Source organism: Oncorhynchus mykiss, chromosome 22 (assembly GCF_057628025.1).
Source record: "Oncorhynchus mykiss isolate SJ-2025 chromosome 22, ASM5762802v1, whole genome shotgun sequence".
Taxonomy (NCBI): Eukaryota; Metazoa; Chordata; class Actinopteri; order Salmoniformes; family Salmonidae; genus Oncorhynchus; species Oncorhynchus mykiss.
Genome location: NC_143043.1, coordinates 44,973,446 through 44,991,174, shown reverse-complemented (window position 1 = coordinate 44,991,174; position 17,729 = coordinate 44,973,446). Strand labels below are relative to the sequence as shown.

Sequence of the window (17,729 nt, the reverse complement as noted above, 5' to 3'; positions counted from 1 at the left end):
TTGCAAAACGTTTCGTCTGTTGCAAATTGTTTTGCAACAAAGTTTACTACAAATGGAAAAAAGTATTGAAATGAGAACAAGAGTTTCTATTGGACAAATTCAGGTAGGTCCCTCTCCATTTTGTTCTGTCTGCTCTGTTTGGTTCTTAAACAGGTTTTCGTTGCGAGACATAATGAATGCACCCCTGGTTTCTCAACTTGGATGGAACCGTCTTTGTTCAGTCCCATCAGTACTGTCTCTCATGCTGCTGTGCAGGACAGAATGAGTCTTGATTACAGACATGAGAAACAGTGGGTAGTTTTCTAATAGCTTCTTCATTTTCATGGGAAGGTACATAAGGTGTTCCCTGTGGCTGTGTATCTCTACCGTTAAGAGTCCTGATGACATCCATCTGTGATATTCAACAACCAATAAGTTACTGTAAACAACGAAACACTGTTTTTCCCTCCTCGGACATCATTGCACGCACAATATAAGAGCACAATGTGTACTGGCATTTTTTAACCACGCTGCACGGCGTCAGCTCGGCAACAATAATGGTGGTGGTGCGGCCGTGGCGCTGTTTCCACCTACTGCAAATTCCCCCTTTAAGTGTTACACAGCAAAGCAGAACTTGTGTTCTTCTTCCCTTTACACTAACCAATGTTCTGTTTAGGCTGTCGATGGGCTCCCCAGGCAATAACTCACTGAGTGATTCTAATCGTCAAGGCCTGGAGTGGGTGTTCTGAGACAGCTTCGGGTCTAATGGGCTGTCCCTTTGTTTACATGTTCTGTGTGATGTCTGACTAGCATGCTGCTGCTGCAGCCACACTTGGGACTAGCAGGAATAGTGGGATTAAACAGAGTGAATAAACATGTTGACCAATAGGGCTGGTATTTGTAAAACATGAATGATTCAACTTATTTTAGAATGAGTCTTTGCATGTTCACTGTCCAGGTCTTTTCACTGTAAGGATACCATGGGGGGACTTGAGCTGACTTGGTCAGTAGAAACTGATGTTGTTACCTAAACAGGCCTAATGCATTCTGATTTAACAATGAGTTAGGTTTTAGTGCTAGTCAACAGTCCAGAATAACTGTTAAAGAAACTGTGGCGTAGCATGTGTATTGCCCTTACCAAGATGGTTGAAGGCTTGGGTATGCCCACCCAAAGGGTTTCCTCCCTCTTCAGACAAGCAGCACAGTGGAGAACCTGATGATTCACCTCTCCTCGGACAGCTACTGGACTCCAGTCTGAATGAGGGAGCCTCGAGCTTTAAGACTATGTTAGGAGGAGGGCTGCCATGTTTCTTGTCCCCTCCCTCTGTCCTGCCCCAGTGGCTCTCTGACGTGCATGCATCGAGCAGCCTTAGACATGTAACTGTGTCTCCAGGCAGGCTGGAAACCTCTGGTGAACAGTGTGGCAGCGAGGCCCGGGGTTCACTGGAGTGTACAATGGCTCCTTCGTGTCTATTGTCCCTGGCTGCGGGGCTCCTTCGTGTCTATTGTCCCAGGCTGCAGGGCTCCTTCATGTCTATTGTCCCAGGCTGCGGGGCTCCTTGGTGTCTATTGTCCCTGGCTGCGGGGCTCCTTGGTGTCTATTGTCCCTGGCTGCGGGGCTCCTTGGTGTCTATTGTCCCTGGCTGCGGGGCTCCTTCGTGTCTATTGTCCCTGGCTGCGGGGCTCCTTCGTGTCTATTGTCCCTGGCCGCGAGGCTGCTTTGTGAGCTATGCCAACTTCATGGGGCCTGCTTGAGCATCCAGCAGGCTGGGGCTAACACTGTGCAATGGCACCATCCACCCCTCTCCTCTCATCATGACCACACCCTCTGTATAGCATGCTGGACCAGAGATGGACAGGGCAGGCATGTGTCCTCGCTGCTAATGTCAATGTTTGTTCCCCTGCAGGGTGTTTGTGTGTGTGTGTGTGGCTGTGTGCTTTATCTATGTCTACAACAGTGTCACAACCGGTAATGTGCTTGTTAGGTTTCAGCGATAGTGTTGCAGGCTTTGCTGCATGTGGTAACTGTTTATGATTAATCTCTGTCTTTAGTGTGGTGAGTTACCCTTGTTTGAGCACTTGGGAGTGTCTCCTCTGAGTAATACGTTGTGTTCACGAAAGAAACAGTCTAAAGGATGACGTGAACTCTCCCATCCACTACAAGGGCTGATTTCTCCCCTTCTATAAGCTTTGTTCATTCAGGCGTGGCTGAGCCAACCCGCTGCCCGGTGGCGTGGCCGAGCCAACCCGCTGCCCGGTGGCGTGGCCGAGCCAACCCGCTGCCCGGTGGCGTGGCCGAGCCAACCCGCTGCCCGGTGGCGTGGCCGAGCCAACCCGCTGCCCGGTGGCGTGGCCGAGCCAACCCGCGGCCCGGTGGCGTGGCCGAGGCGGCCCGGTGGCGTGGCCGAGCCAGCCAATGTGTTCTACTTAGTGCTTGTCTCTCTTTCTGGTGTTTTCTAGTCAGAGGCAATGAGATCAACACCAGGTCTGGGGAATGAAATATCAGGGAAGAGTACCAAACACCTAAAACAGATCCATATGTTCTCTTTTCCACCAGTGTTGTCTCAGTCAAACTTCACTACAATCGCTCATTCTATTTGTGTTGTTGACCATAACTGTTGCTAAATGGTATTCATTATCAAGATACTAAAGAGAACCCAGTGAAATGTCTTGTCTGTTGAATGATTGATTAGGTTGCTGACATTGCTTCCAGACCAATGACTGTGTTGTGACCTCTGACCTCTCTCTGTCCTGTCAGAAAAAAGCCAAGGGTGAGGAGCTGTTTGACCAGGTCATGTACCATCTGGACATCGTAGAGAAGGACTACTTCGGACTGCGCTTCATGGACTCTGCACAAGTACCGGTAAGAACAGACAACCAATTACAACCCACCCTGGTTCTGACTAGACATTTGGACGGGGTTTGTTTTGGTTAGAATTATCCACTCTCAACTCCTCTCTGGAATAGTGATTTTGAATAACATCGTTCAGTTTACGTACTTTTGTTTTTCTAATGTAGGGTTTTTCTTATGGGAAGTTCAAGTCTAGATCTTTTCACAAAGTTATTTTTAAGTGCCTCTGTCTGTCAGAGACCCAGCAGCTTGTGTATGCTGATATGGTGTGAAGGGCATGGAGGGAGAGGAGAGAGGGAGAACTGGAGAGAGAGGAATGTGGGGGAGAGGGGTGTGAAAGAGGACTGAAGGTCTCTGCCACAGCTCTCTCTCCTAAACCCCAGCCTCTACCTCTAACATTGTTCATGCCTCACAGACGTCTTTTTCATCTTTCGCAGCATTGGCTTGACATTACAAAAAGCATTAAAAAACAAGTCAGAAGTAAGTATCTCTTCTTTACCTAACAGTTACCGGAGATGTACAACCCATATTTTCTTCTACTGTCTCCTTCTGTACCAATGGAGACCTAGAGCTGTAGAGACGTAGACTGGATAAACTGATGACAGATGGATAAACTGGTGCTGTCATGTAACAGCCAGAAATGTATTGATTTCATTACTGGCATTCCAACTTTCACACCTCGGGTTATTGTCCTTTATCTCTTCCCCTATTTCTCTGTGCAGTCGGACCTCCATACTGCCTTCACATGAGAGTTAAGTTCTACTCCTCAGAACCCAACAACCTGCACGAGGAGTTGACCAGGTCAGCTTGTCGTCGTCTTATTAGTATCAACCAGTTGTTTTTAGAACCTTTATGTTGATGGACATTGGATTGATTGGTCAGTTATCTGGACTTTTGACCTTTTTTTTGTTCCTTCAGATATCTATTTGTATTACAACTAAAGCAAGACCTCCTCAGTGGCAAGTAAGTAGCCCTCCTCACTCAACAGTTGTCCTCTTCCTATAGTAGATTAGATGTACAGTAAATTCGATCAGTGTATAGTTCATGTGGTCATGTGCGTCATTATATTTAACATATTTGATGTCTGTAGGCTAAAGTACATCATTTAATTTTGGCTACATCTGTTCTGTTGCATCATGGTACAGATGCTACGAGGTTTAGCTACAGTAGTGGATTACACAATTGATGTTGGGGAATGGAATTATTTATATCCATAAGTAGTGTGAATATTAGTATCTGTTTTCGATACAGGGGATTAGTGTTCATGTTATGTCTGTGTGGTGATCCTATAACACAGGGTTGTGAGTGTGTGTGTGAGAGAGCGTGAGCTCTGGAGAGAGAGACAGGCTGTTAGATCCAGTGTACTGTATTACCTCCGTAGTTCCCTGGTCTAACAGCTGTGACTGATCTCTTCAGACAGTCTCCTTGCCTAGAGCGGACTGTACCTCCATGTTGAAAACGACAGCATCCAGACAATAATATATTGTCCACTCCTCCTCGTATCACAGGTTAGAATGCCCTTTGGACACAGCAGTGGAACTGGCAGCCTTCTCGTTACAAGGTAAGATCTAGGATGGTCTAATGTCTTGCTGTGGTTGTCACTCTTCTTGAATGAGATCCACGGAATTGCACTTTTCTGAGGGGGTGGAATCTAATCTGTCAGAAGGGAGAGCCCACAGCACCCCAGTAGTATTCAGAGCCTGTTAACATGGTGGAGTATTCATGGAAAATGGAACGTAGCCCTGTACCCACATCCCAGAACTGTCTTTCCAGAGGGTTGGAGAAATGCTGAGGCTGCAGTCCTTGCTGAGTGTTTCAACTGTAAATGAGCACTCCAGGGTTGTTCTGAAAGGAAGCGATCGCCCCTGCCTCTCTCTCTCTCCCTCCCACTCTTCCAGCTCCTCTGTGGGGTAAATGCCAGCTCGTTAGTGCCCAGCTCTCTACAAATGCCTCCTAATCCAGCCCTCTCCCTCGTTCCTTCGTTCTCACTCACACTCCCTCTCTCTCAATCTCGCTCCCTCCCCTTTTCATAGAAATCCTCCACGCACCCCCTTTTCACATACAGCAAAACCACTATTTTTCTCAATTATTGTTAGCCAGAACTCAGAATGGCCCTTCCTAAACAAAACAGTCACACTTATAACGGTCACACTGTTTTTAGGGTCAGCTCTTTACTCTTTAGACTGTAATCTGTTCTGCTAGCCAAATGGCCAGTGAGTCAAACGATGTCTCAGGTTGGAATGCAACACCATCTGAACGTCCAGTCCGTAGCTAGATTCCACTCTGTTTGGCAGCCAGACTGGGTGTCTGTCCATAGTCCTGGAGCACATCACTGATAACGGAGTCTCTCCTCACTTCCACCACCCAGATAACATAGTGCCCGCCCTATTTATCCCCCAGCCTGCAGAGTCACACTGCAGCTCTGTTTATCCCCCAGCCTGCAGAGTCACACTGCAGCTCTATTTATCCCCCAGCCTGCATAGTCACACTGCAGCTCTGTTTATCCCCCGGCCTGCAGAGTCACACGGCAGCTCTATTTATCCCCCAGCCTGCAGAGTCACACTGCAGCTCTGTTTATCCCCCGGCCTGCAGAGTCACACGGCAGCTCTATTTATCCCCCGGCCTGCAGAGTCACACTGTAGCTCTGTTTATCCCCCAGCCTGCAGAGTCACACTGCAGCTCTGTTTATCCCCCAGCCTGCAGAGTCACACTGCAGCTCTGTTTATCCCCCAGCCTGCAGAGTCACACTGCATCCCTGTTTATCCCCCAGCCTGCAGAGTCAGACGTTATCTACATGCTGCTATTTAGGGAAGGAGGAGAGTGAGGCGTCATTGGAGGTCTCTTGCTCGGCTTGAATATGATTTGGATGTATTTGAATGTTAGTGTCCTAGTGGGTTTTAGGAATTTAAGGGGGGGCAACCTTTTTAAAGGGAGTATTCAAAATGTACAAATTGAATGAATAGCTAGCAGGTTATCTATAGGTCCTTAGTCAGTGACCAAAATGATGGGGGCAGAACAATACATGCCCACAGGTTCTCATTTTATTGCAAAACAAGCCCAGACCCCAGATAGCAAATTGTCTTAACAAGGATATATAATGGCGCCGGACGGGATGCCTGCCGTTCCTAACCAACTGTGCTATTTTGTTCGTTTTTTCTGCATTGTTTGTAACCTGTAATTATGTACATAAAGTTGCTCCTACCTCATCATCAGAACAGCGATTACTCACCTCGAACTGGACAAAGATTTTTTTCGTTATTGAGTCTGACTCTAAGGATATACTGCTTTCCGTAGAACGTGTCCAAATCCCCATCATTCGCGTGAAGAAAGTTAGCATGGGAGAGTTAGCATGGGAGAGGGTCGGAATGTTAGGATTCATAGGCGAGTGAGTAAATCACCATTACCATCGGTTCTATTTGCCAACGTGCAATCACCGGAAAACAAACTGATCGATCTACGGTCGAGACCAACGGGACATTTTAAAAACTGTAACATCTTATGTTTCACCAAGTCGTGGCTGAACGACGACACGGATAATATAGAGCTAGCTGGTTTTCTGTGTAAATCGCCAGGACAGAGTAGCTACGTCTGGTAAGACGAGGGGCAAGGGGGTGTGCGTCTATTTGTCTAATGTTAAAGAAGTCACAAGGTATTGCTCACCTGAGGTAGTGTGGTCTACAGCTTATCATGAGGTACTCTATCTACCAAAAGTTCTCATCTATATTATTCATAGCCGTCTATATGCCACCACAAACCGATGCGGGCACTAAGACCGCACTCAGCTAGCTGTATAAGGCCATAAGCAAACAAGAAAATGCTCATCCAGAAGCAGCGCTCCTAGTGGCCTGGGACTTTAATGCAGGCAAATTAAAATCTGTTTTACCTCATTTCTACCAGCAACGTGCAACCAGAGGAACCAAAATTCTAGACCACCTTTACTCCACACAGAGACGCATACAAAGCTCTCGATCGCCCTCCATTTGGCAAATCTGGCCATACCTCTATCCTCCTGATTCCTGCCTACAAGCAAAAACTAAAGCAGGAAGTACCAGTGATTCGCTCAATACCGAATTGGTCCGATGACACGGATGCTACGCTGCAGGACTGTTTTGCTAGCACAGACTGGAATATGTTCCGTGATTCATCCAAAGGCGTTGAGTATACCACCTCAGTCCCCGGCTTAATCAATACGTGCATTGAGGACGTCGTCCACACAATGACCGTACATACATATCCCAACCAGAAGCAATGGATTACAGGCAACATCCGCATCGAGCTAAAAGCTAGAGCTGCTTCTTTCAACGAGCGGGACACTAATACGGACACTTATAAGAAATCCCACTATGCCCTCAGACGAACCATCAAATAGGCAAAGCGTCAATACAGGACTAAGAGCCGGCGTAGTTGGATTCAATCTGACATTCATCGGATGTGGCAGGGCTTGCAAAATGTTATGGACTACAAAGGGAAACCCAGCCGCGAGCCTTCCAGACGAGCTAAATGTATTTTTATGCTCGTTTTGAGGCAAATGACACTGAAGCATGCATGAGAGCACCATCTTTTCCGGGAGGCTGTGTGATCACGCTCACCGTAGCTGATGTAAGCAAGATCCTTTAAACAGGTCAACATTCACAAGGCCGTGGGGCCAGACGGATTACCATGGCGTGTATTCAGAGCATGCACAAACCAACTGGCAAGTGTCTTCACTGACATTTTGAACATCTCCCTGACTGAGTCTGTAATACCAACATGTTTCAAGCAGACCCCCATAGTCCCTGTGCCCAAGAATGTGAAGGTAACCTCAGCATTCAACACCATAGTGCCCACAAAGCTCATCACTAAGCTAAGGACCCTGAGACTAAACACCTCCCTCTGCAACTGGATCCTGGACGTCCTGACGGACCGGCCCCAGGTGGTGAGGGTAGGCAACAACACATCTGCCATGCTGATCCTCAACACCGGTTCCCCTCAGGGGTGCGTGCTTAGTCCCCTCCTGTACTCCCTATTCACCCACGACTGCGTTGTCAAGCACGACACCAACACCATCATTAAGATGACAAAACAGTGGTAGGCCTGATCAATGATGAGAGCCTATAGGGAAGAGATCTATTTCTTGAACTGCGCTGTTGGTTAAGGGCTTGTAAGTAAGCTTTTCACGGTAAGGTCTATATACCTGTTATATTTGGCGCATGTGACAAATAAAATTTGATTTGATTCAGAGAACTCATGTCTATGGTTGTGTTCCAGCTGAGCTGGGAGACTGACCCTGCGGAGCATGCTCTGGACATGGGGTTGGGGTTGGTTAGGGTGTCTGAGTTGTGGTTAGGTTTAAAGTACTCCGTATGTAACCTGTTGTGTTCCAGCTGAGCTGGGAGACTGTGACCCTGCGGAGCATGCTCTGGACATGGTGTCTGAGTTCCGCTTCATGCCAGAGCAGACGGAGGCCATGGAGCTGGCCATCTTCAACACCTGGAAGGAGTGCAGGTAAAACAATGATATCACATGTCTGAGTAACACTTCATGGGATCACCATCAATAGATCATTTACAAGGTAATGTTTTAATGAAAGCTAGTGTAAAGTGTTACCATGTCTAGAGGTTGTATTGCCCATCTTATACAGCCTTTATGTTACAATGGTTACGGCCAGGGGTTACGGCCAGGGGTTACGGCCAGGCGTTACGGCCAGGCGTTACGGCCAGGCGTTACGGCCAGGCGTTACGGCCAGGCGTTAGGGCCAGGCGTTAGGGCCATGCGTTTGGGTGCCAGTAATTGGTTACTCACCTACCTAGTTAAACCCTCCTTGGGGAGCAGACAGCAGGTCATCCATGGACTATAGGACACCTATATTATCTGATCACCCTTGATGTACTCAAGCTGGGGGTGTTCCCAGGCCGGGTTAAGTACACTTATTTTTAGAACTTGATTTAAAGCATGTGTCGGTGTGGACCGGGGTTGACCAGAGGTTACGTGAGGATCAATATTATCATAGTCTGTTTTTTAACCCTGGGCACATGCATGGGCTTCCTGTGTTGTATGACTTCCTCATGGGTGAGATGTTAATGTCACCTTTAAGGTTTAGAATCATCCGGCGGGGTTCATCTCAAGAGTCAGCATTCTTTGTATGTGACCTTGTCTCTCTCTCTCTCACACACACACACACACACAGATACACCCACAGGCATACATAGAGACACACATCATATACACATGCATACATAGACACACATCATACACACACACCCCATCTCCTGTTCAACCCAGTATTCTGTATTTTCTCCCTCTGCTCCATCCCAGAGGCCAGATGCCGTCGCAGGCAGAGATTAACTACCTGAACAAGGCCAAGTGGCTGGAGATGTATGGGGTGGACATGCACATGGTCAAGGTGAGGAGAACAGAACGGGCTGTACTGGTCCTGTGTCTCTCACCTGGTAGAGCATGGCACTTTCAACGCCAGGGTTGTGGGTTTGATTCCCACGTGGGACCAGTATGAAGACGTTTGCTCTCACTACTGTTCGTCGTTCTGGATAAGAGCGTCTGCTAAATGATGTGACTGTAAAAAGGGAAACGTAGTGCGCTAGTTTTTTTTATTTGATTTATTTCACCTTTTATTTAACCAGGTAGGCCAGTTGAGAACACCTTTATTTAACCAGGTAGGCCAGTTGAGAACACCTTTATTTAACCAGGTAGGCCAGTTGAGAACACCTTTATTTAACCAGGTAGGCCAGTTGAGAACAAGTTCTCATTTACAACTGCGACATAGTGACGATTTAACAACGATGACAAACATAAACAGGAATACTGCGCTGAATGGGTGTGTCCTCTTTTCCCCTCCAGGCTCGAGATGGTAATGAATACCAGTTAGGACTGACTCCCACTGGAGTGCTGGTGTTTGAGGGAGAGACCAAGATAGGCCTGTTCTTCTGGTAAGAACACATTTAAGCTCCTAACTCTGCTGGTGCGTTCACTTTCCAATGGACAAAGCCCTGTGTCAATAGATTGTAAGGCACATCCTTGTTTTTTAACAGAACAACTGGAAAACATCTTACACCTGTTGTATCCGAAACACTAGTGTATGTGTCTGTCCCACAGGCCCAAGATCACCCGTCTAGACTTTAAGAAGAGCAAGCTGACCCTGGTGGTGGTGGAGGAGGATGGAGAAGAGGATCAGGAGAGAGAAGAGGTAATAAACCAACCCTACTCCACACTGGGGTAGCCATGGTCCCTACTATCTATCTCTCTCACACACACACACACACACACACACACACACACACACACACACACACACACTGGGGTAGCCATGGTCCCTACTATCTATCTCACACACACACACACACACACACTGGGGTAGCCATGGTCCCTACTCGTCAGTGAGTGAGCCGAAGAAAATCAGAAATCAGCTCAATGTAATTGAACAATCCATTGAATCTAACCACTTCAGGAAAAATTGGAAAACGCTAAACAAGAACAAACAGTGAAAACACATACATGATGAAATACAAATCTTAGAATCAACTATTAAAGACTATAAGAACCCACAGGATTCTCCAATTACCTTGAATGAACTACAGGACTAAATATAAACCCTCCAACTCAAAAATGACAAATTCCAATTGGCTATACTTACTCTTTAACATCATCCTTAGCTCTGGCATCTTCCCCAATATTTGGAACCAAGGACTGACCACCCAAATCCACAAAAGTGGAGACAAATTTGACCCCAATAACTACCGTGGGATATGCATCAATATACAACCTTGGGGAAATCGTCTGCATTATCATTAACAGCAGACTCGTACATTTCCTCAGGGAAAACAATGTACTGAGCAAATGTCAATTGGATTTTTACCAAATTGCCCTGCACTCCCTAATGGACAAACAAACAAACTAAAGGCGAAGTCTTCTCATGCTTTGTTGATTAAAAAAAAAACTTTGACTCAATTTGGCATGAGAGTCTGCTATACAAAATTGATGGAAAGTGGTGTTTGGGGAAAAAACATACAACATGATTAAATCCATGTACACAAACAAGTGTGGGGTTAAAATTGGCCAAAAAAAAAACACATTTCTTTCCACAGGGCCGGGGGGTGAGACAGGGATGCAGCTTAAGCCCCACCCTCTTCAACAAATTGGCGAGGGCACTAGAACAGTCTGCAGCACCCGGCCTCACCCTACTAGAATCTGAAGTCAAATGTCTACTGTTTGCTGATGATCTGGTGCTTCTGTCACCAACCAAGGAGGGCCTACAGCAGCACCTAGATCTTCTGCACAGATTCTGTCAGACCTGGGCCCTGACAGTAAATCTCAGTAAGACAAAAATAATGATGTTCCAAAAAAGGTCCAGTCGACAGGACCACAAATACAAATTCCATCTAGACACTGTTGCCCTAGAGCCCACAAACTATACATACCTCGGCCTAAACAGCAGCACCTCAGCTCATTCACAGCTTTGTGGAAGTTACCTGAGACGAGACAAGAAGGGCATTCTATGCCATCAAAAGGAACATAAAATTCGACATTCCAATTAGGAACTTCAAAAAATACTTGAATCAGTTATAGAACTTCATGGTTGTGAGGTCTGGGGGAAAAAAACAAATTGAGACTCCATGCAGAATTCTGCAAAAATATCTCCCTTGTACAACGTAAAACACCAAATAATGCATGCAGAGCAGAATTAGGCCGATAATCATCAAAATCCAGAAAAGAGACCTTAAATTCTACAACCACCTAAAAGGATACGCACATTGCCCACAAAATGAGGTGGAAACTGAGCTGCACTTCCTAACCTCCTGCCAAATGTATGACCATATTAGAGAGGCATATTTCCCTAATATTGCACAGACCCACAAAGAATTTGAAAACAAACCCAATTTCGATAAAACTAATCTACTGGGTGAAATTCCACAGTGTGCCATCACAGCAACAAGATTTGTGACCTGTTGCCACAAGAAAAGGGAAACCAGGGAGGGAGGGAGAATTGGAGACTGGGCAGGGAGGGAGAATTGGAGACTGGGCAGGGAGGGAGAATTGGAGACTGGGCAGGGAGGGAGAATTGGAGACTGGGCAGGGAGGGAGACTGGGCAGGGAGGGAGACTGGGCAGGGAGGGAGACTGGGCAGGGAGGGAGACTGGGCAGGGAGGGAGACTGGGCAGGGAGGGAGACTGGGCAGGGAGGGAGACTGGGCAGGGAGGGAGACTGGGCAGGGAGGGAGACTGGGCAGGGAGGGAGACTGGGAAACTGGGAGATGGGGCAGGTAGGGAGGGAGACTGGTTGACCAGACATATAGTTGTGTAATGGGACAGAGTAGACTAGGGATTGGCAACAGGAATTATGTTAAGAATGAGTTTAATTTAGGACGTCTGTTCCTAAGTATTCCCACAAAATAAATCATATACCGTAGACTTGATTGTAATCGAGGTATATAATGATTTGATTTTCATATACATTCTCTTTTTGGGCTTAGTTGTGGTCAATTTGCAGTGTACAAATTATTCTCATTATTTTCCGGCCCCCCACCATTCGCTCGGACAAAAATTGGCCTGCAGCTGAACCTAGTTGCCTAGTTACCCCCTGGAGTAGACTAATTAAAGTCATGATTTATGAAGCTACTCTGGACTGTTGCTCAGCCAGTCTGACAGGTGACCACTTGGAATGTGTGAACTATGTTGCACCATCGGAATGTGGCCAGGGTCTTGACTTTTGGGACATTTTACTAATCGTGTGTGTAGGGGGGTTTTGTGTGTGAATATGGGGGGGGTCTGTGTGTATATGGGGGGTCTGCGTGTGGGGGGGTCTGCGTGTGCACACTCAAAGGTATTCTGGTTGTCCTCTCCTGGTGACTTTGTTGAAATCTTAATCCTGCCTAGGGTTGAAATCCCGGTTGGTTGTTCCCGGAATAGGGGCGAATAAGCAGGAAATCTGGAATCCTCAAACCAGCATTTCTGAAAAACCCAGGGATTTTATTGAAAGTTCCCTAAATTCTTCTACCTTAATCCTACATGTGAACGTGTGGTGTTCTCTTTGTATCTCTGTACTCTGCTCTTGTGTCCGAATTAATTTAAGCACTGTTAGCTGAGCGCTGGACAAGACTGATTGTAGTGTACTGAGCAGGCTGGCTAGCAGCAGGACAGAGCACTGCTGAGAATGTCGCTACGCTGGCATAACCGAATAGGACACGAGAAGGGATTTAATTTGCCTCATCGAGGTCTGATGTAAAATTGCAATAATGAGCAAGTTAATGAAATGAAGCAGCCTCTTCTCGCTCTCGGGCGCGCGCTCGCTCTCTCGCGTGCTCTGTCTGTTCTTGGCTATAATTTGAGCTAGGAAACTGGGGTATAAGATTGTTGTACACTACCGGTCCAAAGTTTTAGAACACCTGCTCATTCAAAGGTTTTTCTTTATTTTTACTGTTTTCTACATTGTAGGATAATAGTGAAGACATCAAAACTATGAAATAACACATGGAATCATGTAGTAACCAAAAAAGTGTTAAACAGATCTAAATATTTTTGAGATTATTTAAATAGCCACTATTTGCCTTGATGACAGCTTTGCACACTTGGCATTCTCTCAACCACATTCACCTGGAATGCTTTTCCAACAGTCTTGGAGTTCCCACATATGCTGAGCACTTGTTGGCTGCTTTTCCTTCACTTTGCGATCCAACTCATCCCAAACCATCTAGTAAAAAGAAAAACCCTTGAATGTATATTTTCATCTGAATTTTAAGAGAAATATAAACTAACCACCTTCCTAATACTGAGTTATACCCTCCCTTTTGCCCTCAGAACAGCCTCAATTTGTTGGGGAATGGACTCTGCAAGGTGTCGAAGCTGACTCCAATGCTTCCCACAGTTGTTTCAAGTTGGCTAGATGTCCTTTGAGTGGTGGACCATTCTTGAAACATTCAGGGAACTGTTGAGCATGAAAAACCCAGCAGCGTTGCAGTTCTTGACACAAATTGGTGCGCCTGGCACCTATTACCATCCCCCGTTCAAAGCACTTAAATAATTTGTCTTCCCCATTCTCCCTCTGAATGGCACACGTATACAATCCATGTCTCAAGGCTTAAACATCCTTCTTTAACCAGGTCTCCTCCCCTTCATCTACACTGATTGATCATAAGGGATAAGGAATCATAGCTTTCAGTTGGATTCACCTGGTCAGTCTGTCATGGAAAGAGCAGGTGTTCCTAATGTTTCGTGCACTCAGTATATTACATTGTACTAAGTCTTAACTGGTTTAATTAGCATGTCTCTGGATCCATAATAACCAATTAGATCATGTCTCTGGTCTAGTTTCTAGGGCCCAGGACCCAAAGCCCCAAAAACGACCTAACCACTTTTTAGTCATTGTACTGTTTCATGTATGTGTTCCCTAATAATACAGGGGATGTTGTCTCTCTCCGTCTCTCGCTCTCTCTCCGTCTCAGGGCAAAGAGCAGCAGCACACGTTTGTGTTCCGTATGGACCACCCCAAGGCCTGTAAGCACCTGTGGAAGTGTGCTGTGGAACACCATGCTTTCTTCCGGCTCCGCGGCCCCGTCCAGAAGGGCTCCGCGCGCTCCGGGTTCATCCGCATGGGGTCACGCTTCCGCTACAGGTAGCTATTGAGCAGCATGTGTACACTACACTCTGAAGTATACTACCATCTGCATATTACTCCTCACCAACCATGTCAGTCTGATATGGTTGATGACAGTACTGCTACACTTAACACTACATTATTCACTCCACTCTGCACAAGTCTCTACACAATGCCCCAATACAATTCAATCCCCAGTTCATTACTGTAATGCTTTTTAAAACTAAAAAAATTTGCACATTAGACAAATCCACAGATTTATAATTTTAATAGGATTTAACTGACCATGTGCTCACATTAAGCTAACTGCCTAATGAAACTCGTTAGAACTTTCAACTTGTCCCGTTGTGTAAAAATATCTTGTCTTGCTGCAGTGTAAACAACAGCCTGCTGAAACAGCAGCTTCAGGCTCTCTTTAGGGCCTTGTTGTTATAATATGGCATATTTCTTTTTGGATGACCACAGAGTTCAGCAGGGGTCAGTCCCGTGTCACAACACCTTGTCGGGGGGCGTTGAGCATTGAAGGCCACCCTGGGGGTAGGAGGGGGAGCTGGGGACTGGGGGTTGAAGGATGGGAGGAGATACAGAACGGTACACTCCACGTCTCTTTTTCCTCTGACAGTAGCAGTAGCAGTAGCTACTATACTCCAGTTCTTGGCTATATTCCATAGGGCCAGGCGTGTTTCCATCCTGACCGTGTGGCAAACTAGGAAAACCTCAACTGTTACCAGAGATGAAGGAATCTCTTTGCCTTTTTGTGTTTTCATGTGATCTTCTTCTTCTTCTCTAGCTGAAGTGTCTCCTACACAAACTTGACTCTTGTTCTCCTTGAAACTACCACATTTGCATATTTTCCAAGGCTTATCTGTTTGAATACAAGCTTTCCCTTCAGCCCAGATCTAGCTAAGGATTTTCTATATGTTCAAGTCATTTGCCAAACTGTTTCCCCAGTGTTGGTCCTGAGCCCCAACAAAAGTTCCAGTCAGTATGTGAATCAGTCCTGGTGGTCTGATTGCCAGGGAGGCCCTCCCTCTCCCTGCCTGCCTGCCTGTGTTCAGGCTTCACTGGGCAGACTCACTGCCTGATTGTCCCCTGCCTGGTGGTGGGTTGTTTGGTTTCGCTCTCATTCCCCCTCCTCCTTCCTGTCTGTTGTTCTGGGTTGTATTCACTAGGAACGAAACAGAATCAAACAGGCCCGAAATGGGGGGGGGGGGGGGCTACCTTAACCTGTCCAATAGGAAATGCTTGTTTTCATTTCCCGTAAGCAAACTGTTTTGCTACATTGTACCCTAATGAATATGACCCTGTTGTCCTCAGTGGGAAGACTGAGTACCAGACCACCAAGGGCAACAAAGCCAGGAGGTCAGCATCGTTTGAGAGGAGGCCCAGCCGACGCTACTCCAGGAGGACCATGATGAACCGGGGTGGGTGGACACACACTGTTTTAATATACTCCTTACACATCAGAATTACTCATTTATATGTTATTTCTCTCATTTCTCAGGAGCCAACAAACCCCAGGAGTAAGTACACCCCCCCAATGTAAAAAATAAATATTAGATATTTGAGAATGTTTATTAAAGGGAATGTTTTGTTACTAAATGTTTGGGATGGGCACTGATCACTGATTGATTAATTTCAAGCTGTTGATGTATACATATCTGTTTCCTGTTGTTGTTAGACTCATCTCAGTATGATAAACATGACACACACACACAGAGAGAGAGAGACAGACACTATATATTTTTTTCTTTGCATTGTTGGGAAAGGGCTCGTGAGTGTTTCACGGTAAAGTCTACACCTGTTCTTTTCTGGTCATGTGACAAATAAAATGTGATCTGATTTTGGACTAGATTAATATCAGAGGCCCTCACACAGTCTGTATTACCCTCTGGTTTGTGTCCTCCTCCAGGCTTGCCTTTCTCTCCCGTGTACTGTGAGAGGAGTACACTGGTTATCACACAGTTCTCTGTCCACACTGTGCTGTCTGCTGCAAGAACTAGAGATCTCCCTCTCTCTGTGTGTGTGGTGTGTGTGTGTGTGTGCACACTACTCTGCTCTTTCAGCAGGTGACCTTTTCACATCACAGCAGTAAAGCGTTGTGAATGAATAATGTTAAATGTCACGGAGAGAAGGGGGTAATTATAAAAGTCAGTCTGACGTCCCCTTCTTACCATTCCTCATGCTCACTGAATCATAATGGTTAAATCATGTGTGTGGATTACTTAGGTAGTTAGCAGTGATGTCGTCATGACTGTGGGAGTGATGACGCTCACTTCACGTGCATCGCCGTAGCGATGAGTGATTAATCAAAGGCATAGTGCTCTGACAAGGACATGGCAGCCATGTCTTCTGTGAAAAACAAGGGTGGAATGTCATTTGCTTCAGGGTTACTTCAACATAAGCTCTTAAGGCTGAAAGGTCAAAGGTTAAAAAAAAAGAATAATATCTGTTGAGTTCTCTCTCCTCTCTTTACCAGTCACAACAACGGAATGAGCCCCAACACAGATGCCAAGGTATGTTGCTCTGCTGTCCTTGAACCCTACTGACTCTAGTGACAGTTTCCCAGGCACATATTAAGCCTGGTCATGGACTGGGAAGCACTTTCTATGGAGAATCTCAATTCAACATGATTTTTTTATTTCAGGACATGGAAGAATCAGTGTTAGGGATGGGCGCAGTTATTTTAATATTCAAATAGCCGAAAGGACCTAACCCCTGTCTCTCCCCCAGCCCCTCCACATCAGACCTAACCCCTGTCTCTCCCCCAGCCCCTCCACATCAGACCTAACCCCTGTCTCTCCCCCAGCCCCTCCACATCAGACCTAACCCCTGTCTCTCCCCCAGCCCCTCCACATCAGACCTAACCCCTGTCTCTCCCTAGCCCCTCCACATCAGACCTAACCCCTGTCTCTCCCCCAGCCCCTCCACATCAGACCTAACCCCTGTCTCTCCCTAGCCCCTCCACATCAGACCTAACCTCTGTCTCTCCCCCAGGCCCTGCACATCAGACCTAACCCCTGTCTCTCCCCCAGCCCCTCCACATCAGACCTAACCCCTGTCTCTCCCTAGCCCCTCCACATCAGACCTAACCCCTGTCTATCCCTAGCCCCTCCACATCAGACCTAACCCCTGTCTCTCCCCCAGCCCCTCCACATCAGACCTAACCCCTGTCTCTCCCTAGCCCCTCCACATCAGACCTAACCTCTGTCTCTCCCCCAGGCCCTGCACATCAGACCTAACCCCTGTCTCTCCCCCAGCCCCTCCACATCAGACCTAACCCCTGTCTCTCCCTAGCCCCTCCACATCAGACCTA

General features: G+C 46.6%; 1 protein-coding gene across 7 annotated transcripts in view; it reads left to right on the top strand.

Annotated features, from left to right (window-relative positions):
• LOC110501861 (band 4.1-like protein 5) overlaps positions 1-17,729 on the top strand; it is a 47,693-nt gene that overhangs the window by 8,124 nt on the left and 21,840 nt on the right. For 6 of the 7 annotated variants that reach the window (XM_036959297.2, XM_036959295.2, XM_036959294.2 and 3 more), the window contains 13 exons: positions 2,738-2,842; positions 3,268-3,310; positions 3,553-3,631; positions 3,749-3,793; positions 4,339-4,391; positions 8,194-8,314; positions 9,125-9,212; positions 9,665-9,753; positions 9,920-10,010; positions 14,262-14,431; positions 15,731-15,837; positions 15,918-15,936; positions 16,893-16,929. In XM_036959297.2, the coding sequence (XP_036815192.2) occupies positions 2,738-2,842; positions 3,268-3,310; positions 3,553-3,631; positions 3,749-3,793; positions 4,339-4,391; positions 8,194-8,314; positions 9,125-9,212; positions 9,665-9,753; positions 9,920-10,010; positions 14,262-14,431; positions 15,731-15,837; positions 15,918-15,936; positions 16,893-16,929 (1,047 nt within the window). Of the gene's footprint in view, positions 1-2,737; positions 2,843-3,267; positions 3,311-3,552; positions 3,632-3,748; positions 3,794-4,338; positions 4,392-8,193; positions 8,315-9,124; positions 9,213-9,664; positions 9,754-9,919; positions 10,011-14,261; positions 14,432-15,730; positions 15,838-15,917; positions 15,937-16,892; positions 16,930-17,146; positions 17,351-17,729 lie in introns of those variants that run through there. The other variant, XM_090216160.1, reaches the window with a different exon arrangement.